This window comes from Schistocerca serialis, chromosome 3 (assembly GCF_023864345.2).
Source record: "Schistocerca serialis cubense isolate TAMUIC-IGC-003099 chromosome 3, iqSchSeri2.2, whole genome shotgun sequence".
NCBI lineage: Eukaryota > Metazoa > Arthropoda > Insecta > Orthoptera > Acrididae > Schistocerca > Schistocerca serialis.
The window spans coordinates 295014390-295026986 of record NC_064640.1 but is presented as its reverse complement, the minus strand read 5'-3'; the positions used below and the strand labels follow the sequence as shown (position 1 = coordinate 295026986).

At 34.9% G+C, this 12597-nt stretch overlaps 1 protein-coding gene across 34 annotated transcripts in view; it reads right to left on the bottom strand.

The window, feature by feature from the left end:
- The window catches only part of LOC126470085 (twitchin), a 515873-nt gene that overhangs the window by 374622 nt on the left and 128654 nt on the right, over positions 1 to 12597 (bottom strand). For 26 of the 34 annotated variants that reach the window (XM_050097601.1, XM_050097605.1, XM_050097618.1 and 23 more), the window contains 6 exons: positions 11257 to 11439; positions 11069 to 11148; positions 7919 to 8085; positions 6091 to 6113; positions 5083 to 5154; positions 2481 to 2567 (listed from right to left, as the gene is read on the bottom strand). In XM_050097601.1, coding sequence (XP_049953558.1) covers positions 2481 to 2567; positions 5083 to 5154; positions 6091 to 6113; positions 7919 to 8085; positions 11069 to 11148; positions 11257 to 11439 — 612 coding nt within the window. The remainder of the gene's footprint in view (positions 1 to 2480; positions 2568 to 5082; positions 5155 to 6090; positions 6114 to 7918; positions 8086 to 11068; positions 11149 to 11256; positions 11440 to 12597) is intronic. The other 8 variants (XM_050097610.1, XM_050097629.1, XM_050097617.1 and 5 more) reach the window with 1 other exon arrangement.

Genomic DNA, 12597 nt, shown 5'->3' with positions numbered 1-12597 from the left:
TTGGCTATAAGGAGGATACATCTCACAAGCTTCATATGCCCAACTACAAAGTCAGTTGCAAGTGAAGAATGATATTCATCACAAAGATAGAGAGGCAATGATTGTGGGAAGCCATTTATCTGTCAGTGATTCACTCATACATAATATAATCCAAATGTGTTTACTATGCCTTTCTGCTTCCCTACAAATCAGATATCATGTGTTAAATGCATACAACTAACACTTATAATGATGCACACAATATTTGCCTGTACGGACTGTAGCAGGCAAACTAAGCAGTATTGTAATAGTGTCATGCATGTCTCATTTCTGTGTTGTGGCACCCTGGTTTAGTGTGGATATTGTTGCCATGATGCCATGTTTATCTGTGAATTTCAAAATTACCTTCACTTATGAATATGAGTTCCATATAAAGGACCTCCCTGTAACTTAGGTATACCTAATATTTTGTAACTACTTTAAGACACAAAACCAAGGTTTTACAAAACTTTTAAGCCCAATGGGTTTTTGTAAACAGAACACTTATGAAAAGCACATTGATATAAAGTTTGTTAAAGTTTACAGCAAAACTTTTCACATGAAAGGTGCACAATATTGCACAAATAAAGACAAAGATTGTGATCCAGTGCAGTATTACATCCAATTCCTTGTAAACATTATTATAGTCACATCCTTAGAAGTCTTTTAGGGCATTCCTGCTATTTTTTTCCATTAAAGTTTCACAGCAAACTTCAACAAGCATCATAACACTTTACTCATCTCATTAACTTTCAAGTGCTGTTAAAAACTATATAACTTAATTTACAATGAATAGCATGCGCACACACCCTCACACACACACACACACACACACACACACACACACACACACACACACACACACACACACAGTATCAACTTATTGTTTGGTTCCTTACGATACGTGTTGCACATCTGTTGCAAATTACTTTAGTATGGAAAAATAAAAGCAGCTGTTATATAGGGCACAAATGTTCTAAATTAAATCATCATGTTAATTGATGGCCACACATAATTTGAAAGAGTATTTAACTATGGAGTAATTTTGTCAGGCAAAAAATAAAAGCAAAGATAGCTAGTTTCTCAAGCCAGGTTTCAAAGTGTTGTAACAGTAAGAAGGGCTAGTCAGAACATTAAACATGTAGAAAATTTATTTTTGTTCTAGCCACAAATAAATATAACAGCTAATGTGAAATTGTGGTTTAAACTTGGTTAAAGATAAATAAAGACTGTTCTTCTCATCAACAAGTAGGGAAAGTAGTGAAAGTACTAACACACAGGAAGTTGATAGGCACTCTAGCTTTCAGTAACAGATGTTCATTTCTGTTTCATTAAACAGGCACAGTGACAAACAGAAAAACTGGAGAAATCTGGAAAAGTTAACATAGTGATGGCATGAATCAGGAATACAGATCTGGAGAGAGGCAGAAGGAGTGACTTGAAACAACCCATTTCTCTTTTCTTCTTCTTGACACAAATAATTTTCCATGAAGAAGCTCTAAGAAAATGAATATCTGACTATGAAAAGTCAATCTGCTAATAGATTTCTAAATGTCTGCCTGGACTATTGGTAAAGGTCAATGTAATAACTACTTTATTTTTTGACATAGTTTAGATAAATACTCAAAAATGTGATAACATTTGTAGTAATAATTATTTTTCCAAATGAATTTGATCCTGATCTCTTATAAAAGGAAGGAGAGTTGGGGTTTAGTGTTCTAATGATGTAAAGGTCAATAGATATACAACAAAACCTCAGAATAGAGGATTGTGTTTTGATTATTGTACCAATACAGCACATATTTAATGCAATAGAGGAAATACCATCACTCTTTGTGACGTTATATAATGGAGGACATGAACTTTGTTCTGTACTATGTCTTATAACCAAAGGAAAGTATTATGTGACTTTTGACAGGGTTCAGATTTCTGAAAATAAACTGGGACTGAAAATGTCATGTTAGAAAGATATTACTCTGATCTAATAAAATGAGACAAACTTATTCTTTAAAACATATTTTGAACATAAGGTATATGAAACAACTGCATACTACATGAAACAACTATACTTACAAGAATTTTAAAGCATTCAAAGAATATCCCAAGCAAAAATATTTAAAAATAATGTACAGAACATAATATCAGAAATATGAATCAGAGAGAGGAAATGCAGAGCTTGATCTAGGTGAATGCAGAAAGAAGCATGAAGTGTTGTCAAGATTATATCAACCTTTTAAAAAGAAGAAAGAAACAAACAGAAACCGTGACCAATAGCCCCTCAGAATAACAAGCAGAAAGGTAACTCAAATATTAATTTTCACACTGGAGCGACAGTAGCAGTAAGAAGAATTGAGTTACTGCTGTAAAGCACTTTATTAAAATCTGTTGATTTGTTGCATTTAAGGAAAAAGTATTTATTACGCACAAAATTGAACAGAAACTGGAGCTTAATATTGAATTACCTTCTGTGGCTCCACTTTCTTTATTGCCTCAGCCTTCTTTTCTGGCACTTTCTGTTCTTTCTTTTTCTCAACTTTTTCCTCCACTTTCTAAAGACAACAATGAATATAATTGTAAAATAGTATCACTTGTTTATTAAGTAATTTTGATATACTTTTTGACTCAGTGTTTATGGAAATTAAGCAACTGATTATCAAAAATGAATCTTAAAACAGTCCAAGCCTTTTTTTTAAATTTATTTCTGGTGACTGATTTTGGTGAAATCTTTTTTTAACCCAAATGCAAAGAGCCCACTAACGTCTCATTACGAATTTTGTTGAAAATGGTTTAACCAAACCGGTCACCAGAAATAAATGTAAAATACATAAAAATTGGCTTGGACTGTTTCAGGATTCATAATGATATAATTTAAATCCCAAAGAATTCTTACACTTCCAGAGATTAGATCAGAGATTACATATTTTTCATTAAAGAGCTCTTCATTATTGCAGCATCTGCATTACAGACACGGAGTTAAAGTGCTATAATGAAGAATTATTTAGAGACTGAAAGTAACTGGAACATTTAAAGCATAATCACTAAAACTTTCTTGGTGTTTGCAATACTGCAGATCAAAACCACTTGCTGTAAAAAGTTAGACTCAGAATCTTTTAAATAGTTCTCACTCAGACTTTATATCAGTCTGTATGGTTTTAGCCAAGGATCTTACTGACTTTGTAACAAAATATGGGACACTTTGTTTTCAAAAGTTCCAAAATACATCATCCAAATGAAATTTTTTTTCATGTATATAGTCTCCCTATTTTCTTATATCTCAAATAGTACTATTTAAATAGAAATGCAAATACTTTAAAGTGTTTAGTAACCTCAATTTTCATAGTATGAATTCAAAAGGAAATACGGTTATTCCAGACTGAAATTTTCACTCTGAAGCAGAGTGTGTGACGATATGAAACTTCCTGACAGATTAAAACTGTGTGCCAGACCGAGACTCAAACTTGGGACTTTTGCCTTTTGCACCCAAGTGCTCTACTGACTGAGCTATCCAAGCATGACCAAGACCTGCTCTCACAGCTTACTTCCACCAGTATTTAATCTCCTACATTCCAAACTTCACAGAAGCTCTCCTGCAAAACTTGCAAGACTAGCACTCCTGTAAGAAAGGATATAGCGGAGACATGGGATAGCTACAGCCTGGGGATGTTTCCAGAATGAAATTTTCACTCTGCTGTGGAGTGTGCACTAATATGAAGTTTATTTACAAGACTAAAGAGTTGATTGTGATATCTGGAATATTTTGGATCAGGCAATAAAGATCAAACAACTGCTGAAGGACAGCAAGCTTTCTGAAACTTGGTGGGAAACAATGTTGAAAATAAAGATCAAGACTGGACCCATTCTATCTTTCTGATACTGCACCACACTTGACAAACACCATCATAGGACATTGCAAGATCTTGAAACAAGCAGAATTTTACCTCAATTGATAAATGATTATAAGATCCCTTACGAGCAATTTGTAAATGTAATATATGAATTCCATCCATTTTGCTAGTGCCACAACAACTAACCTTTTTTATTTTATCTTAGTTCTCATTACAAAACGTAAGTACAGTCTTCCAATGAGAATGATAATGAGTGATTACTGAACTGTGACCACGTCACCAATGTGTAAATGCAGCCATGTAATTAAGCATGGAAAATCATCATGGAGACCCGTAGCATACTAAGATATGACTAAGCAGTCAGTAATTAAATAACAATTGAGTGTATGGGCAAATTAAAAGAATTTATTATTATTTGAGAAAGAAGTAATGGAGGGATTACAGCACAGCAGATATCAACACAGGGAAATCGTGAATTATAACAGATGATAGCAAAGGCTCTGTGACTCTTTGGGTCAGCTGTTCACTCAATGTTACCATGATCAGCTTGATGCCATATCCCTGATGACCATACATTACAAAGGTGTTGCTATAGCAGACATAAATGATGCCATCACCACTTCATTTGAATTAGTTAGGAAAACGTGACTCATTGGTGCTTGATTGCTAACAAAAGGTCTGTTCTTGCTCCACCACACCATGGATATGCATCTGTATGTTTAATGCTGACAGTTTTTTACTTTGTTGCATTGTGCATAGTGTCATTTGCGAAAGCAAGTGGTAGTACTTGTGTTATGGGAAACATGGATTAATGATTTATGGTGGTACTGTCTTCCTACACAGTCTATGCAGCTTCCAGTGTTGCGCTATTTGCTGAACTATGAAGCCATCTTTTTTAATGTACCAAATTACCACTCACATATTTTATTAGCTTGGTTTGCAGAACATTGGAGAGACTTTGAACATCTTGAATGTCCAAAATTCACTAGCCTGAAATCCTATTGATCTGGACATTAAATGTAAGCCCATACCCAGTACCAATATTGGAGGTCAAATGTAATGCAGTGTGGATGCCCATACCACAAAGCAGCTAGTGGTGTCTTATTATAATGCTGTCACTGTTGTATACATAGTAAAATGATGACTTATACAGTACCAGACAGGTGGTGACAATTCAGTGATCACCCATTGCGTTATTGTCAATGAAATATCAAGTTACCTTTTCTGGTTCTGGTTTCTCTTCAACTTTCTTCTCCACACGCTTCTCTTCCTTCTTTTCCTCTTCTTTTTTCTATTATGATAACAGAAACAATCAAACACAATTAAAAACAATATTATGAAACATTATTTGAATGTTATATCCATATTGTAAGACTTGTAACTGGCTAAATAATCTGTGCAGATATTATAACTGCAATGGAGAATTTAAAACATGACTTATGTTGTTGTAGGAACAATAAACAGCTGCTACACACTTAGATCAGTAGTAATAGGTAATTAATAAATTAGACTGAAAAAAGGTTCAGTCTTTGTACTCAACATTCTTTTGCATGCCACATGGAACTGTTGCAATGTGATATATCCTCCTCTGTTAGTGTCTCAGGTAAATTATTAAATGACACTTGAATATTAAGAAGAAAATGGATTATTGGGGCGAGGCAGGGTCAAACATTGTGTCACTCATAAACAAACTTGTAAAAATGTGTTTAGATGAAGATCTTCTTCATAGTTTGTCACAAACATGATATATGGAACATGTAAGTAATTTACCTGTTATGGTATAAAGAGCAAGTTTGCATCCTAATGTCCTATACTATTGACATACACGATGAAATATTTGTTACTTTGGCAAAAGCAATGTGTATAACTTATTAACAAAAATGTTGTTGGCAACTAATCTAGATGTTTTGCAACTTACCTTTATATGGAATTTATCATTCACAGGAGAAATTAGTGTATGGAAACGTCTGAGTGTCAGTACCATACAGAGTGAAATGAATTTGTTCTGACAGCTGAAATTGTTATACAGAAATGGAGGGAGCAGTATTGTACTGATTACATTTAAGTATTAAAAAATGTTATACACCATGCTGATCATTAAGCTCTATCAGCCCAGGAAAAATGCTGTGACATATGTGTACTTTGTGTCTATGGACGTTTAGCAGAAAAATTACTTGGAATTGTTATAATGAAATTGTGTACTACTGTAAAGTGAATTCTACTGTACCTTCTCTTCAACTTTCTTCTTTTCTGTAAAAAATGGGAAAAATAAATATTAATTAATCAAATGAATGGAACACATGTAATAAATAAACCTTGCTTATTTTACACAACTGGTCCTAGTGAGCATAAAAGTCATGGTTAATCAGAGTGCAACAAGTGGTATTTGGACTTTAAAAAAGAGACCAAAGAAGAAACACATTTCCTGGAGATACTTGATCTCCTACGGGCCACTTGTAGTTTTATAAAATTCTGATAAATACAGCACTGACTAGAAAAGTAATGAATATAATGATTTCCCCAGATTTACAATGTTAAGGATGGCTAGAAATGTAACATATTTGCTCAAGATAAGAGCAACAGAAAAATCGAGTATAAAAAGAAATCAGTAGTGACACCTCTAGTTTACAGCTAAATATAACAAAATATAAAATCACATAAAGGAAGCTACTACCAAAGCTCTGTGCTCAAAGTACTAGAAGGGAGACCATACAAAATAACTGTCTGTTGTCAAGGTGAAATTCAAGTATCACATGTAAGGAAAAAACAAATAATTCAGAGATGGAGATTTGAATAAATGAGCAGTTAAAAGTATTTGAGAAACACATGAGGAATTTCCTGTAGTTGCAAATATATGTTTACTAAAAAAATTTACAATTTACTGCGTGGTTTGCAATCTATTGCCTGCTAAACAACAACCTTACACTATGGTTAACTTTCATTATCAGTGATAACACAGACTCACAACTAGTAACAAATACTTTCAACTGTTCACCACAAGCTGCAGCATGTTTGCTGACATTGCACACTGAGATTTGTATCCCAGTAAATAACTTTATCTGCCAATGATACATCTCAATTCTCTCTTTTGATTCCAAATGACTCTGAGACATCTTGCTAGTTTATACCACACTGGAAACTGCCACAATTCTGCCTTTCGTGCTAAATCATCAATCGAGTTCCTTTCACTCAATATATAGCCTGTATTTAAATCACTTCTCTATTTAATTCAAGAACCTGGTTCCCTTTGATCCAGAGATCATATAGGTCTCTAAAGGAAGTGTGCTTGGGCCATTACTCTTCTTCATTTATGTAAATGATCTTCCCAATGGCATTTAAAATAAGACCATCCTTTATGCTGATGATACAAAGATTGTGATAAAGGGTGAACATTTAGAAGACTATGCTCTTAAAGCTGGAGGGGTTCTTTGTAATCTTGATAAATGGTTTTACAATAATAGATTAGTACCAAATCACAAGAAAACCAATTTTATCTGTTTTAAAAATAGCAACACTAAACAACTGTCGTATCATAAGCTCCACTCAGTTTGTTTTGCTATCAGGAAGTTAAGTGAAATTGTCAACATGGAAACCCTGATAAAATATTACTATGCACAATTTTATTCCAGTATGTCCTATGGGATTGAACTTTGGGTTAGTGCATTAAATAGGAATAAGATCCTTATTATACAGAAAAAGGCCATCCGCAAAGGAGGTATACCACTTTAGATCAAAGCAACACTGTTACAACACTGTAACTTCATCAATACTGTAACTTCATTTGCTTTAAAATTTGGTAGTTGCAAACATCTGTCATTTGGCTGAAGTCTTCTGGCTTCTGCCAACTGAGAAATAATGAATAGCAGTTGTTACTGCACTTCTGTGACAAATCTCTCTCTCTTGACAGTACAATTCCCTTTTCTTCAGTCACAATGCAATTTTGGCAGTCTTAAGATGTTAGTAAAAATATTTTCATATTAATAAGAACTCTTTTTCACTATATTGCAGATTACACTAAAGATCTCTATAAGAATAAGATTATAATGCAAACATACCTATCACTTTAAGATCTGCTGATGAGTCTGCTTTTCCATATTCATTGGCAACAGTTACTTTGTATGAACCGGAATGTTCTTTTTTACATGATGAGATTGATAATCTTATATACTGTCCATCAAAGCTCGTGCTGATTTCAGAGGATTCTCTGATTATTGTCGTGTTCCTGCAGTGTGAACAACACAAATTTCAATTGAGAAACATGTACTTTTGTTTTTCAGTGCCTATGTAAGGCACTTAAGATAATTCTACAAAATGCAAAAAGACAATGAAAAGTCATTATACACACAGTTAAATATTGAAAGAAAACCTTATAAATAAGGACTTTTCAACTGCAGCATCACACAAATACATGCTAATAGATAATTATCTTTGAATTAATTTTGACTCATTCAGTGTCTTTTCTCATACACATGAAATCTTGTAATCTGTCTTAAATCTGTATTACATAAAAAAAATACATTAATGTACTGATTTCTCGAAGAATAACTGTCTCATCCTTCTGGCAATGCATCCACAACTTGAGATTATAATGATTAAAATGACAAAAAGAACAAATTACTCTCACTGTTTCAAGGGGCACTGTAGGCTTATCATTGCAATCATCATTCACTCTTGTACAACAGAAATCTGTTAACTAAAATTTATATCATACAAAGTTGCCCTCTAAATACACTGGATAGTTTATAGCTGGAATTCTTTACTACAAATACAGTATTTAGAGCAACTCTCTGCCGTATCACTGTCATGATTATGTGAAGTACATGGTTCATATGCTTCTAGATTACTCTTACTCTAGCTCTGGAGAGCTGCTGAAAGAGAGACTTTTCCTTATTTCTTTCCGGACACATAGTATTCATGTCCCCCCCTCATCTCTCTCTCTCTCTCTCTCTCTCTCTCTCTCTGTATGTATGTATGTGTGTATGCATGTAGGTGCACAAAAAACACATTTATCTGAAAAATACACTCACATTCAGAAAAAACAGCTAGAGATAGGACATTCATATTCAGGCATCGACGTGTATAAGGCGCAAATGGTATCCTGTGATATAGCCATCCATTCTACATTCAACTGGTCCCAAAGTCCATCTATGGTAGTTCGCAATGGGTCACAGCACTGCACCTGTCATTTCACCATATCCCACGTTTTTGATTGGCGACAAGTCTGGTGATCTGGTACGGCAGGGCAAAAAGCTGACATACTGTGACACCAAGAAGGCATATGTTCACACAGCAACAAGTGGTTGTGCATTGTCTTGCTGAATAATGGCATCTGGGTTGTTGTGCAACAAGGCTATGGGTTGCAGGATGTCATCCACATGGCTCACACTGGTCACAGTGCCTTGGTCGTGCACTAACTGAGATTTGTGGTTGTTCCCAATAGCACTTGAGTTGTAGGCCTTGAGTTAGCACTGTACATCTTGTGCAAATGCAGTCACTGTGATGCCAATCCCCCAGTCTGCCATAGCTGATGCCATTCCTGTCCTCAGTGACATCATTCCATATGCCATTGCCATCTAGCACATTTCTGCTCATTCATCAAAAGTAGACGGAGAAGTGGTCAATGCACACATAGCCCATGCCATAATAAATGGTGATGTATTGTCACCCCTGACAGTGTATGATGTGTTATACTGCTCCACTGTTATGCCAGAGCTGAAGAGAATGCACATCTGTCCTGCAAAGCCTTTTGGATGAGGTGTCAGTCTTCTCGGTAGATGGTCTGGGTGGTGTGACCTGACCCATCTCATCGTGTTCTACGGCCTTCTGTGAACCATTCTGCACACACCCATTGCACTGCCCAAACACTTCTTTCCACATGAGCAGCAGTTTCCCAGACAGCCGCATCATATTCCCTCAAGCCAATAATGCCTCCTCTTTCAAACTCACTGATTTGACAGTGTGGTTTGCACATATGTCTGCAATGCATCCTGCATGTCTGCTCAAGTCACACTGATCCATTACCTCTGGTTTATAGCAACGAGAGCTGCAGGTACATTTTACTGGTAGGCGGTGTTGAGCTGCAATATCGATGTTGACCTTGAACCCGTGAGCCAACATGGTTCAAATGCTAGCCATTTCTGCAAAACATACTAATGTACATGTCCTGTGAATGTGAAAGTCCTATTTCTAATCAGTTTAGGCATTCTCTTTTTTATGAACATGAATGTAATTCAAGAATAAATTTTTCAGTTTACAGGAATATCTACAAATGTTGCAAATACTGAATGAAACTTCTGCACATATATAACATTACAGCCAAAATAAATTCCTTTCTCAAGAAGTGAGAAATTCCTCTTTTGATATTCTATTTATAAACATTTTATTCCACTCAAAAAAACAAGCTATCATTAACAGCCACATGTGCATTTTGCAAGCCACTATATGCTGTCTGGCCTCAAAACTTTGAGGGTGTTATTTTCTGTGGGAACAAAAACACATATTCCTTTCAAGATTGTTCAGAAACCTCATAATAACAAGCCTCTTCCAAACTTCACAGCTACTGCTTTCATCTGATCAGTACTATAGTCAGTTTTGTGTGGTAACGGAGGTTCCACATACTTGAAAAATGATTGTGAAAATATTGCACAAGAATTTTTTATAATATTTTCCTTTTCTCTCAGAACCTACTGTTCTTTAATGGTAGTCATCATCTCCAATGTACTTCTACCCTTTCTGTAACTCTGGGAAAAGGTATGGGGTATCAATGCAGAACCTTGGAATCAGGAGTCATCTTCTTACTGGCTAAATTCTAGCGATGATAGTTTCTTTCCCCCAGCAGGATCCAAATTTACCACCTTCTAGTCAAGCACCACCACACTCATAAGCATTAGTAAACTTATCTACAGTGCTGGTTGATAGAGTTGAGTACTTCTCTACAACAGTTGACGGTTTGCTACATTTTACTTACTACTGTTCCAGTGGTTGCAAATTCAGGAAACATGAGTACAGTCTTATTCTGATCATCAATATGCATCCAGTTTACAACATCATAAAATTAAAAAATGTGTCAAAATATGCATATAGGAAGGCTGCTTGTAAATGTGTATATTGCCTCCATATCCTTAGAAGTCTGTATTTAATATCAACTAACCCACTGAAAAAGAGGGACACTGAAACTAATGTTTGTACTTTATAAACTGACATACCTGTACCACGTAACTTTCACTTTCTTGTCAATAGTAACCAGCTTTGCAACAAATTCAATAGATTTTCCCTCTTCCGAGTTCTGTGGAACAGTTCAAAGCTGGCATTAGTGTCTACACAGAAATGTCTTCATAAACATTCTTATTTCAGGAATACAGTGAACAATTTAAGGGTAAGCATGAAAACTTACAATAGAGCGGAGACCAAGAGCAAACTCTGGTGGTTGACCCTTTTCCTCCTCCTCTACTGGAATGTCAATAATTTCCACAGTCTGTGACGTTGCCTCTCCCTTTTCATTTCTTGCAACCAACTTGTAAGTACCTTTGTCTGATTCTGAACACGATGCAATCTCCAGTTTCACAGAAAATTCTCCCTGTAGATAAAATCAAATAGGTATTGCTATAATGACAGTGCCAATGTTGATACAAATATAGAACAAAAATGTAATATGTATTGCATTGATGTAACATATATTTCTACATGCTTACAACATCTCAAATTTTAGAAAATTGCCTTAATATTAAGTACAGTCCAATAATTCCCTAAATAAATTAATTGCTCCAGTGGCAATTACCTCACCAGAATGAACACAATGACAGTAGACAATCAGTTCTGCAACTATTATGAAACACAACCTGGTGCAGATGATACTGGATAGTAGTTATTTTGTTGTGTCGTATTTTGTTTTGTTTTCTACAGTGATTATGTACAATTCTAATAAAGTGCATGTAAAAACAAATAAAATAAAATGTAATTCTCATAACAATTTATTTCAAGTTCTGACAAAGAAACTGGCTGAAAATCGAGCCGTTTACCACCTATTCACACACTTATCTGTTTCTCAGTGCCACCTCTGATTAGTGAATAGTGATCTAACCCTTATTTGTATGTTATTCCTGAATTTTCCATTTTTAAAAATAAAATCAATCTTCAATGAATAGCCACTGAAGACAATTACTAGCAGCAAGTTTGTTGAGCAAAAACAAAGATGTACAGTGTTAACCATTTATACAGATGAAAGAGTGGATATTTTTATGATCTATCACTTATAGTATGATATGTTCATTCCTACATAAATAGGTGTTACAGTGTACATAATCAAGTAAAAAGTACAGAGGAAAATAATAAATAAGTAACCATTTATTTTCTGACAAAGAAGTAGGGAATGCTGGATTGATTGAAGGAAAATTAAAATCTGACATTCCAAGTGCTTTTTAGTATATAATTGAAAAGGTTTTTTCATTTGGAGTGTTTACAGGGGTGTTTTAATATTCTGAGCTCTATCTTTGTTACATATAACACCTGTACTCTTATTTTTAGTAACTATACCAGTAGCATGGTGATATTAACCTCTTATTAAAAATCAGTGTTGATCATCTTTCTGTAAACTCACAAGGGAACCTCCCCATCGCACCCCCCTCAGATTTAGTTATAAGTTGGCACAGTGGATAGGCCTTGATAAACTGAACACAGATCAATTGAGAAAACAGGAGAAGTTGTGTGGAACTGTGAAAAAATAAGCAAAATATAC